Source organism: Strix uralensis, chromosome 17 (assembly GCF_047716275.1).
Source record: "Strix uralensis isolate ZFMK-TIS-50842 chromosome 17, bStrUra1, whole genome shotgun sequence".
Classification (NCBI taxonomy): domain Eukaryota; kingdom Metazoa; phylum Chordata; class Aves; order Strigiformes; family Strigidae; genus Strix; species Strix uralensis.
Window position 1 is genome coordinate 5,518,496 of NC_133988.1, and position 20,890 is coordinate 5,539,385.

General features: G+C 37.2%; 1 protein-coding gene across 5 annotated transcripts in view; it reads right to left on the minus strand.

Annotated features, from left to right (window-relative positions):
• CIT (citron rho-interacting serine/threonine kinase) overlaps positions 1 to 20,630 on the minus strand; it is a 72,462-nt gene extending 51,832 nt beyond the window's left edge. For 3 of the 5 annotated variants that reach the window (XM_074887007.1, XM_074887008.1, XM_074887006.1), the window contains exons 1-6: positions 16,715 to 16,810; positions 16,366 to 16,508; positions 15,346 to 15,439; positions 13,787 to 13,990; positions 12,428 to 12,581; positions 4,885 to 5,065 (exon numbers count right to left, since the gene is read on the minus strand). In XM_074887007.1, coding sequence (XP_074743108.1) covers positions 4,885 to 5,065; positions 12,428 to 12,581; positions 13,787 to 13,990; positions 15,346 to 15,439; positions 16,366 to 16,505 — 773 coding nt within the window. In that variant the 5' untranslated portion in view covers positions 16,506 to 16,508; positions 16,715 to 16,810. Of the gene's footprint in view, positions 1 to 4,884; positions 5,165 to 12,427; positions 12,582 to 13,786; positions 13,991 to 15,345; positions 15,440 to 16,365; positions 16,509 to 16,714; positions 16,817 to 18,149; positions 18,326 to 19,629; positions 19,772 to 20,534 lie in introns of those variants that run through there. The other 2 variants (XM_074887013.1, XM_074887009.1) reach the window with 2 other exon arrangements.
• Between the last annotated feature and the right edge of the window lie 260 nt (positions 20,631 to 20,890).

The following is a 20,890-nucleotide window of genomic DNA, read 5'->3' on the forward strand; positions in this document are numbered from 1 at the left end:
GTGACAAGACAATTTTCCTGCCATGGAAACAGTACATCTAATCCCCAAGTGAGTGTGATTTCTGTGTGCGCTGGACACACAGTTTTTAAGAGACATCCTTGCCCAGTAATTCTTTCCTGTGTACAAATTATATCAGAACAACTTCACGAACATCCATACAACCTTCAAAGTATCAGAAAGGGGGCAGACAGAGGAAGTCAAGAGAAATGGGATACTGACTAATCTAATAAGCCTTGTCATGCTCTCCACACAGCATGACAAGGTGGAAAATACCCACATTGCTGGGGCACTTATATTCTTCCTCAGTCAGCATCATCTCAGAAATTAAACACATACAATCCAACATCAAAAGCCATGATGCAAAGCTATCATTCAAGTTGGTACCATCTCAGAATATTTCATTTAATTAACTGCTACATCTGGATCAATTCTCTTAACACAACAGAGCAGTTTCTGCTGTTTCCTCTGAAGTGTGAAAAAAATATTAACAAAATAATATAAAAAACCCAGCATACATCAACAAGAAAATTGCAATAAAAGATTAAAAACAAAATCAAGTCCATAGTACCAAGCGCTGATAGCACTAGCTGTGCCAATTTACTTTCAAAAGAAGCATGCCTGCATGACTAAAAAACAAGTTAACTTACAGCTGACTATCTAGTGATTTCACAGCTAGATCAGCAACAGCCTCAACCAGCAGAACTACCAGAAATGGTGCTAGCTGTGAAAAGCTCCTCCAGTCTTAATGTGGCTGAGATGAAGAAGAAAAAAGTATTAGTATAAGAAAAGCTATAAAATGGTTCTGGGGTATCAAACTCGTATCTTCACCTTTCTTGTGCATCATCCAACCATAGGATGGTTGGACTGGATGATCTTCAAGGTCTTTTCCAATCTAGACAATTCTGTGATACCTCATACCTTCCTTTGTCCTTTTATGCCACTCATAAACCCCCAACTCACCTGGTGCTTCTTCCTTCTCACAACGATTGACACCATCTGTCCTAATCCTGGCCCCCACACAACATGCCTATAATCTCATCCCCCGTCCCTCATGCTTTATTCTTTTTAGCATTATACTCATCTGTACCTTCCGCCCCCTCGTAAATGCTTGCTCAGGCCTAAAAAAAACCAACCAAAAACAAACAGTGATACCATCAATCTGTGAATAGAGCTAGCTGAAGCAAAGCATATTTTTGGTATGCTCATCCTGTGCTTCCTCTTTAATCTATCTTTGGTGAAAGAGTTTACCAGAACCCAAGAAACTGTTAGAAGAAATCAGTATTCCTTCTTTTTAGAAAAATGGCCCATTTTAACTCTCAGTACTTTATAATGAAAATCATGAATCCACATCAAATTTTAATTTATTTTTTTTTAAAAAAGAAATCTTGAAAAATACCACTACTTAGGAACTTACAGAAAAGATACCAAACCCTCACAGACTACAATTCACAAATTACTAGGATTACATTTATTATATTTTGACAATTAAAAACTAGTCCTACTGTCAGCCTTGTCTGTGAATATCTATCTCTAGATTCTGGTTTAGCAAGTATTTTGTATTAACCTGAGTTCTGTAGCATATGTAGTCAAGCCCCTTTAGCTCCTTACTCCAGTCTAAAAGAGGACAGAGGCATGAAAAAATATAGATCATAAATTATTTTTTAATTAGGTATTTTTATTAGGTATTTTGGTGTATTTTATTAGGTCTTTATTTTTATTAGGTATTTTGGTATATTTGGTTAACCCTGGATTTATAAGATATTTATCTTATGCCTTAGGGCTTGTGCTAGTCACCTGCAAAGGACAAGAACAATTTTCTTTCATCACTTGACGTGTATTTCTGGCATCTAAGGGTTTTTCTCCCTTGTTCTAAGCACTGGAGACCAGCCACAGTTAGGGACAGGAAGTAAGGTGGGGCTGGCTTTTAATGGAATTAAACTCTCAGTTGCCTGTTATCTTGTCACAGTCACACGCTCGCAGCCAAACCACCAGCCAGATTTGCAGTCAGACAGGCATTTCTCCCCCAAATCAAGAATTCAGAGGCCATGATGGGAGAAGGAGTTAGCTAGTCCTTCTCTGCAGCCTGATCCCAGCTCTTAGAATCATACAGGAGATTTATTTAACAAACACTTTGCTAGTATAGGAATCTATGACATAAGCAATGCCCTTGATTTCTCCTGATTGTTTCCTACTACACGTTATTGTCATCCCTTTTACTCTTGTTAAATCTTACGTGTGTTATAGGGTCACAAATTCTTCCCAAAACTCATGGTATGGGGCAACATGCAGAACGTTTTCATTCAGTGGACCCTTCTGAACTACACACTGACCACATAATTTCTGGCAACAGGTCTGAGTGACTTAGGTGAACGCTTCTAACCCTAAGTGGTTGGGAGAAAGAGGAGAATGGAAAACAGAACTTCTTTTATCCTTCTTCTGTCCAATTTTTTTTTAACTGCTTTTTCTCTGAAGTATTTAAAATTCCTAGCTCAGCTATGGCTGCTTACTGTCCAGTAAACAAGGGCAAGGGTATAACCCCAAACTTCATAGCTTGACAGCCCTCAAATTAAAAGCAATGAAAGTTTCAAGGACCTTGTTAATGGCACTCTGCAGTTTCCTGGCCTTAACTGTGAGCAGCACTAGAGGCATTAGAGCTATCATGCTGCAGACACAGGAAAACAGATCTGCATCACTTAGCAACCAGAAGGGTTATACTTTAGGAGGAAAAATTCTAAGAAAAATTCTGGACTGATAAACTTGACGACTTAGGACTTTCCAGAGAAGACATACCAAGATTCACAACAGATAAGCCTACCCCGCATTTACTGGTCTCTTCCCCATCTAGAATTTAATATTCAAGCTAGTGTGGACAGAAACACGACTTTATTTCCTCAAGTAAAACATATACCACACAATATTTTATAAGTAAGAAGTTATCTTTATGACACGGTGTTGCAGTGATGTTGAGAATAAGCTAGTCACCGCATTATTTAAATACAGATATTTTAAAGTCTCCATACCCTCTCAGCCATATTTAAATCATCTTCTTAGAACAAAATGCAAGTATTTACTGCTGAAAATATCAAAGTGCCTTTATCAAGATCTCATTCAAAAAAAGAAACCACTAAGACCTACTTATATTAAAATTATTTGGGGGAAAATTGAGAACATGATGTCTTTCTGTTCCAGCTCAGGAAAAAACAGGCCACAACAAGCAGAAATTTTACTTGAGTCAAAATTTCTCCAGAGCACATTAATCTCTATATTCTTTTGCTATGCCCCTTCTCATCTATCACCAAAATTCAAATATAAATCTTCAATACGCATTTTCGGTACTGGCTCCACAAAGAAAACATATCAGTCAATCTGCTGTATCTATATTACTTTTCAGCCTCCAACCTCCAGCACAGTTACACCACTGTTCCTGAGACTTTACCTCACAGTCCTCTTCAGTTCTAGTCCTGGACCCTGATTACATATACATTTTTACCATACATATATGGTCACTGTTGAGCCTCTTCTGACTGTTACATGAATGGTCATGTAGCCTTAATAGATAGATTGCAGTTCCCCGGGCAGAAAAGATAACACTGTAAGTTATTACACTTCAAAATAGATTTTAACCCCAGGTATCTACAGATATAACATTCCATTTTTCTAATTCTGCTGACAATATTAAATCATTTCACCAAAATAATACTTTTTTGGTTGTTATGCCCTCTCCCTTCCTTCCGTTTTTGTCATAAAAGCAACTCTGCTGAGGAGGAAAAGTCAAAGATTCCCTTTTTATTACTGGCATAACCATCATATAACCTTGATTCACGGTTTGGGCAAGATCAAAGATGTCAACAGTATCACCAGGTTTGGTTACACACTTACCGCAGAGCAACTATCACAACCAATATGCCAGAAAAATGAAAACTTGATTAAGACAGATGGACAACAAAGTCCCTTAAGCGAACTAACTAGCAGCAATGAATGATGCTTCACACAAAAACACAGTGCCTTAGTGCATTGAGTCACTAACCCAGCTAAAGCCATTGCAATCCTGAGGCCTCACGATACTGAGGTAAGGACTTCTCAACTTAACGTACTGCACTAATACTTTTTCAATAGCTCTGTCATCAGAAACTAACCACCCACCACACCAAAAGGTTTATACCATACTATTTATCTTCTTCTTTTTCTCTGACTCCACTCTCTCAGAAAGCATGTTTTCTTTCAATGGAAAACCATTTTTTCTAGATCTTTACCTTCCTCCACAAACACATACCCTGCATACTTCATCTGAATCTCCAGCCTCTTAACACACAATACAGCAATGTCCAGTCCTTGTATTTAACTTGACCCAAGAGCACAGTCAGCTGCCATGAAGCTCCTTCTCTTATTCACTGACCCATCACTGCACATTCCCAGATTAGTGAAGCTCCATTTCTGTGGATCACTGATTCAGCCTTACACATCCCCAGCACTTGGTGCCCACTCTCCAACCCAATAAAATAACACCCACCCCCCCACACCTTTCCCATCTCTGAACTCCTCAGTATTCTCCTTCTTCCAGGGATCTGCAATACCAGAGATGCAATCACCTACTCTCTCTGGTTAACAGCAACAACTAATTCAAAGTATCTGAACAACAATTTTAACAATAACTGGTTTAGAATCACTCTTTCCCTTCCCTCCCCCTCATCCCAGAAATAATCACAGAACGGTAGGACATGCACAAGCCATGGCAGCAACAGATAAAGCCAGAATCTGGCAGCTTCCCTAAAGCAGAGTACAGGCCAGTTAAAACAGCTTTTCCCCCCACACACCATCCTCACTGTAACAAACCTTTGCATTTTTCCAGTGATCCTATCCACTTAAGCAATAAATCCTACTTACTCTGGTCTGAGGATCCCTAATGCCTTGATGAATGAAAACCCCACAAATGGCAAATCTTCACCAGAGAAGCCTGCTGGGTTCAACTGGCGCGTAGAGGATAAAACCCGCGAATTCTTCTCTGGTTCATCAAAATTTGAGGTGTCATCATCAGACTTGAGAGTAGGAACGAAGGGGGGAGGAGCTGGTAGAAAAAGCAAGAAGAAAAGACAAAATTCAGCTACAGTTCACTCTGCAACAGTCCCACTCATTCAGTGCTTGCAATGGCACTGCAGCTCCTGCTTTTAATCTTGCTAACACAAGCAGACTGAGCTGCTGCTCTCAAATCGTATTACAGCAACAAGAGATTAACCCTTAAGCTACCAACATGGCTACCACTCTGCAGGCACAATGTCTCCGACACTGATTAAACTGGGTTTTAGGTTGGGGATTTGAGATTGTTGGTTTTGGGTTTGGGTTTTTGGGGTTTTTTTTCAGATTAGGGGGTTTTTTTCAGACACATGCATTGAATCAAATCAAAGCACTAGGCTAAGAAAATCATTACTGTAATATAGCTAAAAGTAATTCAATTCTTATTCAGCTAGAAAAATAAAATGTCTCCAACCTATCCAGTTAATGACACTACATGAGAATGTAGCCTGATCCTTTGCTAGTCTGCTAAGGGACATATCTATCTACCCTTTAGTAGCACCAAGAATCTTCCCAGCATGGACTTCAACAGCAAACTGGTCTTTCTCCTGGAAGATCCTAATAAACTATAGCTACTAGGAGCTAATTAGCCATTAGGAAGGGAAGATATATCAGTGAGATTTTATTTCTCTAAAAGAGCTTGCTAAAGATCTGGAACTCTTGTCGGGACACCACTGCAGTCTGGCTCCGATACAATCAGTTCTGAAGAGAGGTATAAATAGCAGGAATTACAGTGTATTTCTTACTAGAATTTCTAAATTGGTACTACTTCACTTGTTAAGCAGTTGTTTAATTTCAGCTGATTTTCTCATGTTTGCTTCAGTTTAATTAACCAACCGAACAAAAGACTAAGTTCTTCTCAATGATGTGCAGCACCCGAGCTACCTGCTGGCTTGGCTACGTGTGAAGAGAATGAATGCAAAAGCCTGCTGTGCAATTCCTACCTCATTAAATCACATTTTGTAAGATTTTTTTTTTTTAATTTATTTATTTCATCACTCAGGTCCTCACTCACTGCACATCTACTAATCTCTTTTTTGCTCTATAAAGGAGACAGCTCTTCAGTCAGTAGCTAGAACACAGCCCATTGTCACAAGCTGATGGAAGTGTAGTGTGCTAAAACCGTTACCATGGATCCAGTATAGATCTCCTGTAGCTGAAGGGCTGATGAGAATTGAAGAACCAGGAACAAACATTACAACCCCTGCAGTGCAGGCTCCCTGCTCCTCACTCTCTGCATGCTCGGAGTTTAACCCTACCTGCCTGCATTCGTGACAGATGCTGATGCTTATCTGACTGACACAGGCAGAATGAGTCACGGCTGGAGCTTGCTAGCTCCCTCTAGGTTGCCAAAGCCTTTCACAGCCCGCTTTTTAACTCTTCATTCTCTAGACAAATGTACACTTAAACTACCCACCAGACCAGCATTAATAGCCAAAAAAAAAAAAACCAAAAAATCTGTCTGTATAAACTGCCAAATCACAACTACACATGCAGGCTTTGTTAGCAGCTCCCCAAGGAGCCGTTCTGACGCTGCTCCCAAGCAGGGAAGTGAGAAGAAATTCCACGAAGCAGATCGGATGCTGCTCACGTACACTAGTTCCAAGTACATTAGAATGAGATAAATGGGGAAAATATATAAATTAAATAGGTTCTACAGTAAATAGTTTTACTTACTGGCTCCAGAACATTTAAATTTTCTGTCAATATAATAAATTTATTCATTTCTGCTATTTCATTGGTTATAAATTTAGATCAAATCTAATGCTGACATTTATGTACTGTAAACATAATTTTGGAACACAGATTTTTGATTAGGATCTGTATTTTTTTAAAAATTCACTTAATGTCAGGACAATGTCCAGCTATTCTTTCATATGTTCTTAATGATTAAAAACAGAGAAGCAACAGAAACCAGTTTGTAAGTATATCATCTTTAATGCAAATAAATCCATTTAATTCATAGCAGAGGAGGATAAGTTCAGGGATTAATATTTTTTTAGTTTAGGACCTCTGCTGAAAGAACTTTGCACATCCTCTTACAGGAAGGGGTTGCTGTGGGGTTTTTAACATTGCCTTTGAGGTAAAGTAATAGAGAAAACAGCAAACTATTCACTTTGTCTGGGGAAGTCTAGAATCTTTCTTAAAGAGGTAGCAAAAAAGCAACATAGCTGCCTTTTTATAATGGTGTAACAACCCTGTTATATACTCCTCAGAGTCTGACAGATAACTTCATCTTTGAAAGAGAGATCTAGTGCCTTACTTCTCACCAGAAATTAGCTAAGAAGATCTTAAGAGTCATCTTCAAGCCCTTGCAATTAAAAAGAAAGTCCTCTTATCAAAAATAAGAATCCCTAGTCAAACCACATGAATAAAAGAAAATAGAATTTAAATATGCCTAAGATCAGCATGCACACAGAAAGATGAAAAGCACTCGATGCAGGAACATTGGATGCAAAAGGATAAAACTGAATGCAAGACAGAGCAAACCTTTGGGGCTGGTGGGAAACTAGTTTAAAGAACACAATGTTTTAGACTACAGCTTCCTCTAATGTTTAATAAAAGATGTGAACAAAGAAGTGAAATTGTGAACACTAGATTAAAAAATAATGAGAAATAATTTGTCCTCTATTTTGCCTTTACTAAAAATCCGTGACTAACAGTCCAAAAACTCTGCAACTGTGCAGTATAACCTTGTTACGATATTTGTATCAAGAAATAGTAGCAACTAAAAGGAAAACTTAGAAAGAACAGTCATTCAACAAAAACACCTTTAGATGTTAAGTAGTTCTGAACTGTCAACAGTGACTGAAATGAGAAGAACTTCTTCAGAAGTTTGAGGACACTGGAGAAAGACTCACTTAGGAGTAAGAGGGAATATGTTTAAGAAAAAAAAAGCTAGACCCACTCTGTCTGATTTTGTTAATTATTTGGTAGCTTCTTCATAGTCCTTTATTCCTAAAACTAAGGAGTCCTTTGTCTGATGTCCAAAATATCTCCAGAATAAACAGTAGTCTTGTAAAAATAAGCTAAAACAGACGAGCAATTTTGTTCTCCAGTGTGGGTCACGTGGTGACATAATCTCTAGTCAAATTATTTCTTGCTTAAAATAAGAACACTGTCACACAAATATAGTATTTTCAGAACAAGATGAAGACTGGTGAATGCAAATACATTGATGTGCTTATCAGTTGCTTCTTTAAAGAGAAGAATCCTTTAGTAGAGGTCAAGATAAGCCTCTGAGAACTAAATGTTAAAACCATGCCATTGCCTCTGACAAGGTGAAAAATTTTCACTTTTTTCAGGCTCACCCAAAAGGGAGGCAAAACTATTACTCAAGAAGACAGTAAACCTGATGCTTCTACTCATACAAACTGGTTGGGTATAAAGACCTCTTTCTGCCTCCTGTATGTTACAAACGAACGTACATGTTCTGTTTACCATTTAAAGTATCTTGTAGAGAACTGCATGTTTTAAAAAAGCCAATTGCTTGCCTAGATACCTCCCCACTTGTGGAAGGATGTAACCCTCTTCCATCTGTTCCAAAGAATGACTTTCAGAGGAAAAGGGGGTGTTGTAAGTTGCTAAGTTTAAAAAAAAAAAGAAAAAAAATCAAAAATTAAAACCACCACACATACACTGCAGTACTTTAACCAGTTTATCATTAAGATTAGAGAAAACGTCTCTTATGGAAAGAAGTGGGGTTTTTTAACTCCGCATTAGTGTGTGTATTTATGACTAGTTCAAGGAACATTGCCTTAATCGGGTCTTTCCATCCTTTCAAAATATTTTCATGCAAATTCAGAAAAGAGATACTGCATTTCCCCTGGGACAGTGAAAGACTTAACTGAAATTGGAAATTTAAAGGAAATACTGAACGTTTCTTAAGAATAAAAATGTGTCTTTTCTTGATCTGCAAGATGATCTATATATGCTTTCTGAGGAAAAGCATCCACAGAGCCTTTTTAAGTAGGTTAGGCATTACTCTTCCTCAGGCTTCAAGAGGCCTATTTGAGTAAAGTGTTATGGAAAAAAGAAACAGAAAATATAAAGTCCAAGTTATGTAATTTAAGGATGTTTTCTCTAAGACCACTTAACTTAAAAAAAGGCATTATACTAGTTCTAACCAATTTATACAATATCATCTTAACATCTTTACTGTTCTGTCAAGACAGTAATCCAACACATATTTCTGTTAATAAAAGTGATCTTCAAGCTGACATGAAAGTGATCTCCACTTAGAGAAACAAGTCAACACATTTTTCTGAAGGCAAGCATTTAAATGGAACACATTTAACTGTTAACATACTGAATGACAACTTTGGGTTCATAAGGATGAGGAAGTCTCAGACTTATGAACAGTGAGATTTGGGTTCCTGCCTGTCTAATAGCAGAAGACAGCCTAAAAATCAGTCTTCAACACTTTCTCAAGTTCTTCTGTTTGCACAAGACATTCTTTTCTTCTCAGTTTCCTCATGCAAGTCCAAATACGCCATTCCATTTTCAAGACCTCTTGGACTGTAGTTACAAAACAATTCTAAAAATGAAAGATTCTTTATGCTATACATATATATTGCTTAAATAACAGTAAGTCTTCCAATCATCTCTCAGCTAGCCTTCAGCAGGCAAATTTTTTGTTCCAAATTAAACAGCTGCTGTAATTTATGGATTTCAAATAACCAAAGGTGATTAACAAAATGCCCAAATTATATAGAATGCAACCTTGTTGCTGATAAGTATGTCATTCCCCCGTTCTCTACCTCTGATTTTACATACTTATCAAGCACTCAGGTAGTTCTGTTGTCAACTTTCCACTTAAAATCCTGATCATTTAGCTGAAACACAGACAGAAATATATTCATTCTAGGTAGATAAATTCAAAAATATTTTCAGAAAGTTCTGTCAAGTAAATCAACACAATCTTTTGAAAGTTTTGTTTTGTTTTCTTTTGTTTGGGGGGTAGGGGGGATTAGAAGCTTCAGAAGTAATTCAATAGCAGAAATCAACAAATACACAGAGCAGAATCTATAAATAGGTTTCAGTAAAATACTGCAAGGAAGGGGAAAATTACCTGTTGACACAGATTCAATTAAACCTGACCTTAGATGTAATGGTCGGATTCGGTTTCTGTAAGTGAAGAGCTGCTCTACAGATACATGCTACTTGAACCCAAGGAAGTTGGGAGCTTTTTTAGAGGCAACTGTCTTTTGGGAAGGGGTTTACTGAAAAGTCAACTGTTTCATAGGTTACCATAACAACAAAATATAACACTAAAAAACCCCTTAAAGACACATTCTTAACCAAAATCGGTGCATTAAGAATGGTTATTCTGGAGCTCCCAGCATGATAATTTAAATACCTCCAAGGCAAGGGTACCCATTTTTTCCCTACCTTTCTCAGTCTGAAATAGAAATAACATCATTGCTTTTACAGACTAGAGGAAACTCTGACTGTGCTGACACAGAATTTAACAATCATAGAACCATTTAGGTTGTTAAAGACCTTTAAGATCACCAAGTCCAACATTCCACACCACCAAAATCTTTGACCAGATTAATTTGAGGGAGTGAGATTTTTTAATCTAAATCTAAATCCTGTGACCTGTTCCAGCACTCACTAGTTTCCTAATTTTCTCAGGCTGCCATTGCTCCAGTTAAACATTACTATCAGCAGAGGTCAAGATAAGAAAGAAACCTTTAGCTTTTAGATAGTCCAGGTCAAATCCAACACGGGTTTTGCATAGAATGACAGCGACACTGCCCTGAATAAACCCGCAAATGGAGAACCACTGCAGAGAGCAAAGCAATAGGTGATACATTGAATCTGCTACTAAAAGCAAGAAGACTGCTGTGTTTTGTGCTAGTTACAGTGGGGCTTTATGAAGTATGAGACATAACAATGAAGTCAAGGGTCAAAACTGCATGAATCTTCACAGTAGGTAGGTCCGGATATTACAAGGAATGATGCAATCCACTGACCAGCTGCAGGCAGAAATGGGATTTTTGAAATCCCAAATGATTATTTCAACATTGTAACAACATCACAGCTACCTACTGGCTTGTCCAGCACTATCACTGTTGTCACATGAAATGGCAGAACACTCAATTAACTTGTGCACTTGTGTGAATACTGGACAGACAATTGCCAAGGAAACACCAGAACATATGTTCCAACGCCATTTTTTTCCAGATCTGAGATAATATGATACTAAAGCCATACAAAAACTTCAGAAACGGAAACTGGTGGCTTAGACTGGGCTCTGGGGAAAGAAGGCAGAGTGAGCTGAAGTCTGGGAAATATATGCTAAAATTATGAAAAGGACTCAAGGCTCAATGGCTCTCAAAGGGCAGAAAAAACAGAATTTAACAGAACAGCAGCTCCACAAGTTCAAAACTAATGAATGAACAGAAAAGTGAGTAAACATTCTGTGGAGCTGACAGCTGAAGTGCTGAGATAGTCATCAAAAGTAGCAGCTCTGGCTTAGCAATTTATCATGGAAAATGGAGCACAATCATTGCTCTTACAGCACATTTGATAAAGAATAGAAGGCAGACATGTTCCTTGCCCAGATAATCTTACAGTCAAAATAATTTAAAATACTATCCAACACAAGTCAGGCTCTCATACATAGATCATTGATGATCTGTGAAATATTTGCTTTTGCCCATGGAGCTGGTGTCTCAGTACTTCTGAATATTAAAATTCCATTGTTTCCATAGTATTATAAACAATTTTCTGCATAGAAAAGTATCTGCCTCACTGGTTTTATTCTATTCCTAGTGGAATTAACAGGTTTTTGACAAAAAAATTAGTCCTATATTAGCCATGTTGACTTTGAGGAAAAACTCCAATGCCCCTATGACCACTGACATTTTATCACCTACATGAGCTAAAAGAAAACAAAACAAAAAACAACACAACCTTAAGTTGGGTCACAAGCGATGAAAGACAGAAAGCTGAAGAACAACAAAAAATAATGAGATGAAACCAAAGTTAAGCAAATTGAGGAGGAAAAGGCCTGAAAGAATGATGCGTTTTAATCTGAACAAGGACATGGAAAGGACCGTTTTGATTTTCCAGTCTAGGGCCTGCAGTAATATGGCAATTGCAACAGAAATTCATATAGAACTGTATTAAATGTGATCTTATCTTACAAATTTCACCTGAGAGATGTTAACATATCCTACTCAAAAACCAAAATTAATTGTTTTGTTAAAAACACCTACTCCAGAACACAGTCCTATTTTATTATGAATAATTATTCAGATCAAACACACTTAAATACTGACATTGTACAAATTTTCATGTTCCCCAAAGAAACGGGAACTGCTTATAAATACAGTATTACTCTACTTACAGTTACGGATATTATTCCAGTCAATTTTAGAAAAAAATGGATGGCAGCAGAGTCCCTCATAACCCAGCCTTTCCTTCTGCCCACAAAGCAGGCTCTGGATCAGGTCAAGAAATTCACTACTAACTTTCACATCCTCTGGGAACTTCAGAAATCTCTGCATTAGAAAGAAAAGGAGTTCTGTTCAGTAGGAAAACAGTCCCACAACAGTAAGATTAAGTTTCATTATTCTGAGATATGTCAGGCACAAAGGATAAATATTTACAGCATACAAATAAAAGCACTGTGCATTTTTTCCAGATAGGCTTTTATATGCATTTATTGCAGTAAAGAACATAGGAACAACCATTCCCAATCAGACAAATAGTAGTCCCAGATCATCATCTTACACTGAACAATGGCCAGTGGCTTACACAAATGGAAGAGTAAAACAAGACACTTCCCCAGAAAATTCTCCCAAAGTTCCAAGGATCTGTGGCTTAGGATTTTCTGATCCAGAATGATGTCTTTGTATTTGCCAGATCTCAATGGATTCTTCTTCTATGAGTTTTTCTAGTCACTCCTTGAACACATATAGTGTAGCTGCAAACTTAGGGCAAAGAGCTCCCCAGCATGAAAACGTCCTTCATGAAGTACCCTTTTTTGTTTGCAATGTAGTTACTGCTGGCTACTTTCACTTGATGCCCCTAATTCCCATATTAGGCGAGATAATAGGCAACCATTCTCTGTTCACTTCCTCCCAGCTACACATGATTTTTTTTTTCCTTTCCTTTCCTACTAACTCCTACCATTCTATGTGCTGCTTTTTGGACTGTTACCAAGAACTAAACTAACATTTGCATAGATTATAACATGAAGATACTGTTCTTGAGCCCACCACCGGGTAAAGTCAGGATACTTTTCCCTTCATATGCATTGGTTTAGACTTACTTACACTAAATTTCGTGTGATGTTTTCATCATGCAGACACTCAATATCCTCAAGTCTTTCTGCGGTGGTTCATAGCTAGCCCTTGCCTTTACTATCCAGAAACACTCAGTAAGATTCAGAAACTTTATCAAGCCACAATTCACCGTTTTAAGCCCTCTTCTAAATTATTTTGCAAATGCTGCAATTATAGTTGCCTCAGATGGACAGCTAAATCTTTTTTAATTCAGACAGTTATTTTTAGACACCTGTTACAAAAAATAATTTGATATCTACAATACAGAGACATATAAAAACAATATAAAGCATATATTCTAAATATTTTATGAACATGACAAAGTAAGAGACATCCATAAGCTTCTTTTCACACTGTAAAAAACACAAGACTTTAGTTACAGCCTTTTTACTCAAGAACATGGAAGGAATTCTCTCTACCTGGAAGTTCATGATGTTATTGAAAGTTTTTGCTGAAGTCCCTTCAGTGAATGGAGATCTTCCATAAATCATTTCATACGCAATGACTCCTAGGGACCACCAGTCACATTCTGGACCATAAGAAGCTTTGCCATCCCCATTCAACCCCGTTAGCATTTCTGGTGCCATGTAGTCAGGTGTGCCAACAGGTAGCTTGGCATTGACCTAGAAGCAAAGATATACCAAGTGAAAGTACAGCACTTTCTGTTCATTGTGATCTTGGTAATAAACCAAATTTTTTTAATTTTTTTTTTTTTTTAAAAATGATACACAATTTTCAGCCCTCCAAGTGAATCTTAAGTAATTTTAAGCAAGGCTGTTAAGCAAAAAAGTACAAGGTTAAGGAAACTGCTGATAAACAAACAGAAAGCAAGCTAGTTGGTATAAAATGAGTCAAATCATTGGAGCTAACTGTTACTAGAAAGTACAAACAGCTAAAGTAGAAAAGCAGTATTCTAAAAGGCACAGGACTACTAAACACTGATGTTTTAAGCAATATACATACTCTAGCACTACTGCTTCAACTAGTATTGGCAGGGACATCATAGCTGAAATTTCAAAAATAGTCAAATTTAGACATAAGTATTCCCTACCCTCATTCCATTCTGTGTCATCCCTACCTTTTTACCTTGTGTTCATGATCAGCTAAGTACTGGTATTTGAATTTCTGGAGCACTTAGAAAAGATAATTAGGAGTCAACGCTACAATAGTTTTTGCACTGAGTGGCCTAAAGAATGAAACAAAACAACAGGCGACTAACACAAAAACTTGAAGAGGACTGAAAACATAATGCAAAGAAAAAATTTAAAAGACAAATGCAATGCAGAGAAGCAGTGAAAAGGGAAGAACTGGGAAAACAAAATATTAAGAGTCACAATACTAAGAAAATGCTATAAAAGATAAAAATTGTAAAACAAGGCAGGAATCTGGTATAGAACTTCATATTCTCGCTTAGATATATTTGAATTTCAAATTATCACTTGAAATTGTATGCAGTTACCTAAATTTACAAGCAACATAAAAAAACTCAACCGATTCACAGCTTTGAATACAGTGCTTTCTGGTGAGTAAAGCCCAGAACATTGGAATATGACTCATTTCAATCAAGAGCTCCCAGTCTTCAAAACTATGCCACCTTAGCTGCAACAAACACAATTTTCAGTCCAATTATGAACAATTTTAAATCCATGTCCTTCTTTAACACAGCATTGAACAGTTGTAAGAATCCCTAAAAGTATGATTTTGTTTTGCAGTGCAGCACCATGAGAAAGTAGACTTGCCTTTACCTTACTTGTGTATTAAAATTTTAGTAAGCAAATACCTATCTTCTGAGAGCTGCAAAAGATATTTGAGCTCATGTTTGAAAAGCCATTCATAAATGGAAACATATCATTGTGAATATGGGACAAGAAAGGCAGAATAACAAGCTGTAATCAAGGAACAGATATCAAGTTAGTTTTCCCTTTTTGACTGGACTATCCAAACAAGTCATAGACAAAGCTTAAATCCACATTATTACCATTTTGTTTATTGTCATTCTGGCAGCTGACCCAAAGTCCACCAGTTTAATGTGTCCTGTTCGGTCAATGAGAACATTCTCTGGTTTGATATCTCTGTAAGCAAGAAGAGAGCAATTTCCATACCATTTCCCACTGTCACATCTAGAGAACAGGATACCCCTACTCAGCTACGCTCAACCACGTGCCCAGTTGCATAAAACCTTAACAAGTGGGAGTCTTATTTCCAACTGTCATTCTGTTTCCAATCAAATACGAAAGTAGGAAAGTTCCCCTTATTTCATGGAAAGTTAATAATTATTGACAGATGATGGAAAGAGAAGGTGGTTTCACACCTGGACTACATCGTAACTGAGTTACAGTGAAGCATTATGTAGCTTTCTTCCCAAATTTCGTCACAACTTGTTCTGTACATCTTTCAAATCCAGGCAGCTACCTTGTATTAGAAAGCCACAGCCTATGCTCTTAAGTGCAGCCACTACAGCTGCTTCAAACTTAAAATACTTCAGAGCATTTCCAAAGCCTCAGAATGGAATAAGTTTATTAAACACCAATATGATTTGAAAATGCATATAGTAACAGCCTTCAAGCCTTGATATGATCTTTAGAAAACTCGTTTAACTACTCCAACATCCTGCCCTGTTCACCAATCAGCACACAACAAGTTTTAACAATTACACTAATTTCCCATACTACTTGGTGCCAAAAGCAACAATCTCTGGAAAAGATTTTAATTTTTTGTGGTGCAACATTAAGGCTTCTTTTTACTAAGCCTCCAGAAAATATATGTAACAATCCTTTCTTGATATTAGTTTGAACTTTACATCAAAGTTAATGCCTTTAGCTAAAATTCTCGTTTGAGTCTGATTAATTTTCTAATTTTCTTTTCTGATACAGCATGTGAAATGCTGTCCTGAAAGAGGACTAAATATAAAAAAAACAAGAATGCACCATTTCAGAACACTTTTTCTGGAATGATACTGATCAAATATTACGTGCAATGCAAAGCAATCTTTACATACCGGTGTACATAACCCATCTGATGGACACTGTGAATGGCTAAAACCAACTCTGCAAGGTAAAACTGCACCATACTCTCATCTAGCTGGTCCTCATATCGGTTTAAGAGTGACAGTAAGTCCCCTCCGGGCTGATACTCCATAACCTACATAAAATTTTAAAGGAACAGATATAGTTCATATATACAAAAGATCTTTGATTCAACTGCTCCATATTACACTGGACACATATGGCATGTAATGCAGGAAAATTTACAGAAGATGAGCACATTTCAACCATCACATTGTTCTTCAACATAACAATGGCAATAGCGTTTAATAGAGGAGAAAAGAAGCAAAGACCAGGCATTACCAAGTAGAGATTTTTCTTGTCTTGAAATGCATATTGTAACTGTGGAATCCATGGACTGCTGCTCTGAGATAATATACTGCGTTCTTCCTCGAAAAATGACACCTACAAAAAAAGGAAGTGTTCAGTTATATCATGATGCAAATGAGTTAGAATACATTAGAATCCCCTAGTTTCAGAAAGATTTGAGTCTATGCCAAAGGCACAAATCACAAAAAAATTACATAGAAAATATTAAATGCTATTTCCTTGTGATGTCCACCTTTAAAAAAAAAGGAATTCTACTCCTTTGTCCCCTCACACCTTCTGTGGTCTAGCTTGCTTTCAACTGAATAGTCCCTGCAGCAAAGGCCAGCTTCCCTTTCAAACTGGTGAAGCATCTACCAGGCTGGAGTGCAGTCTTGGTTGACTTCATTTGGACTGGCCTTAATGAAATAATACTAATCTCAAAAGAATCAGACAAACAGAAAAGAAACTAGAGCAATTACAGGGTAGCATCTTACAGCTAATTCAGCAATAAATTCATTTTAAGGTATTAAAATACAAGGCTTGCTTGAAATCATCCTCCAGCAACTATTTAACTATTCAGATGTGCAGCCAGACAACAGGAATTAATATAACAAATAACGAATATGCAAGTTCATTGAGATCAACATTCCCTACTTCCACTGACCCACACTCAACAAGACTGAGCAAGTGTCATATTGAAGGTAGTATCATACTTTGCTTTTTTGTCAACCTATGCCATAGCAAAGGTAATTTTAGTTTATCTTCATTTCTGATAGCCACAAACAACGCTAAGGGATCTCAGCAGCAATCTAACTGCACCATATACTGAGACCAAATGATGCAGATATTGCTGTATATTCACGAGGTCTTTCATGGAGTATCTCTGTCCTACTTGTCATCTCATGTCAGTGAAAGATTAACTTCTGTTTCTCACCAAACTATGGTAACAACCTCCATTATCTCTTTTTTAAGTTTTCAAGTAACACATTTCTCAAGCTAGTGAGAGGCTCTCCATAAAAATCCAGTCACCACAGTTTGCCTTCACACCCACTCTTGACATTCTACGTCGCTCTTTAAAATAAAAAAAAAAAAGCTTAATGGATTGCCTGAAAATTCAAGCTATCATCAAGCTGATCAATACTGATCCAGTATTTTCATCCGTTTTTTCTTGTCTTACAATTAGTTGGTAAGCTCTTGAAGACAAGAGCCATCTTTTGTTTTGAATGGCACCTCACCCAATAGAGTCATAGTCTATGACAATGGCTTTTAAACACAGAAAAACTACACACAAATACATTATTTCACTGAAATGTAGGATGATCCTTCTCAAGATACACTTTAAACTTAATTCTAATAGTAGTGACAAAAAGGAAATGTTCAACAAGTTGCAACTTATTGTTCTACTGTCATAACAGAAAAACATACATACGTGCTCCTGCGCCAACAAGGACTCCTTGCTCATCACCTTCATAGCATATACATCACCAGTAACTTTCTCTCTTACTACTTTTACATCTGCAAAGTGACCACAGCCAACCACGCTCTTTACTTCAAAATCCTTCACACTGGGTTGCAGTTCCCTTAATTCAGCTATAGTCTCCGCATCTATAAAAATAAAATACTTATTTTTACATTAGCCAAGTGGCATTTCATAATAAACACAACATGAAAAATGGGGAATAAAACACAAAAAAGCCATTTAGTTCCAGACTCTCAAGAAATGTTAAATCATTCTAGAATATGCTTCTTAAAAAAAAAAAAAAAACAGTATGCATAAGAACTAGAAAAAGACTGTATTAATGCATAGTTAAGACTGAAATATGGTACATACAAAAGAATCAGGAAATGCTAAGACAGTTCCCATAGCAACCGTAACTCTGTCCCATTCATAACATCATAGGCTGATAGCCTCTTTTGTTTCTAATTTCTTTCCAACTATCCTTTACCAACACAAAGGGTATTTTCTAAATACGAGGGCTTTACCCAGCCGAGTTCTACCGAGTCAAGTGGCAGGGTTTTCTCCTCTGCCTGTGGGAGGCACTAGTCTATTGTTTAACAAATAACCATAGACATTTATTTCAGATATTCAGTTCAAGTTTTCCATTGACTAGTTTCAACCAACATACCCTGTGATAATCAATTGCTCACAGTACATTGTTCTAAAAATTCTTCAGACTAGCAGAAAATTACTCTCTACTAATAATATCTAGAAACTGTTGGATGGAACTGTTATAGAAGGCATGGTAAGTTACTTTTAACCAAATGGCTTTCCAGTGTAACTTGATAGAAAAATTGATGAACCCTTTTTTTCCTTTTACCCAAAAAGAACCTGAGCACATTATCAGTAAAACATTCACTCCATCAGAAGTTATATTTCTGAAGCACAGAATTACTATTTACAATGTACACATGCAAAATTCAGATAACACATGGAATCCAAAAAGATTACTTCAAGCTGAAAGAGCCAAAGATTACGAAATTCCTTTCTGTATTTTTTACCTCATACCTCTAGTCACTGTCCTGCTCTCAACTTCTGACATCCTTCTATTGTGCATACTTGGAGCTTTGCTGTAAGCAGTACTCAGAGACTTCTAAAGAAAGTGCCTCCTCAACTATAAATATAGTACAGACTAAGTAGGATGCACGTTCAAGTCACAGCACTTCAAAAGCCACTTGCATTTGACCTTTTTGGACCTGAACAAAGCCTTACTTACTAAGACTGCCAAGATCCCCTTTGCAATGTTGAGTCTGCCCACAAAAAGTCAGATGCTCAAAGTCCTGGGTTACAGTCATTAATGAATCAAAGCAACTAAAGCATTATTTAAGCATTCAGATTCTTAGGAACTGTCTTTTAAAATAACACCTGAAAACAAACAAACAAACTAAAAAACCAAATCAAACAAACTTACATTTCTTGACAAAGTTGCCAACATGTTTAATTTTCATTAAAGCGGGGTTTCTGCATTCTTCAAAAAGAACGAATAAAGAATCAAGGATGCCTTCCCGGGAGAGAGGAGACATCTGCTGTTGAGTCACAAAGAGTGGCTTCCCCTGGAAAAAAAAAGAAGCAACAGCAGATGGAGTCTCAGACAACAATGAAAAACCTCAAATCAATAACATATGTATAGAGCAGATTATATATTATCCATTTTAAAATCACTACTCCAGAAATTAGACAAATGATACAGAAGTGTGAGGTAAATATATCAACTCACTACATCTATCTGTAATAGCTGTTACAGGTATTTTACTTTTAGATAAAGCAATCCTTAAAAGATGGTTAAAGTTCAAAGCACAGCTTTCTTGAAACTATCTACATCCTATTGATGACTCTGATCTGACTGGCTATTTTCTTGACATTACACCATGTGGTTTTTTCATAGTACAAATGGTTTAAGCAATCAGTATCAATATTAGCTCTAGAAGGAAAAGCTGCTGAACCTCAGATGATCAAACAGCAGCTGGTGAGGTAAACCTTCCACATGACAAACCCTCAGCTACATCACCCATGAAAAAACTGCAGATTACAGGACCCAGAGTGCAATAGTCCATCTTTACATGGGAAAATCCACTCAGTCTAAAACATTAACAGATGCACATAAACATAAGATCAGCTGCTATCCACTGAACTTTGTGCAAACTAGATAACTTGTTGAAGTTCAAAGTGTGTATCTCCTTCTTTTACCCCTTTCTCCAAAGAACACACAGGCACACTTTGAGTGTCCACACAAACAAGCAAAGCTGTATTTTGATACGCTGGGTATGGACACTGATGAAATCGAGAACAGCTAAACCCAGGACAGATGCTCTTTACCTGAAAGAGCAGATTTAGCCGAGAAATTCGGCTGGTGATGGGCTCCGTCGGTCCTGCCTCTACCGGATTTCGGGCACCGCATTTAAACTTCAACATCTTTACAGATTATCTTGTATAAAAGATCACCTGAAAAAGAGAACAGGGACTTTCAAGCAGAGGCATTTATATAAAAAGAGGGGATGGGGGAGTATAATTTAAGCAAGATTTGTATTTCCTTGGAGACAAAATTTATTAACTAGCAATTTTGAGCGCATGCGGAGAGTCACAGCAATTAACGTGGTTTTGGGCAAGGCAGGGAGAGGGAAAGGCTGCAAAACGACAACAAACCCTGACGGCGCACACCGCCCAAACGGCGG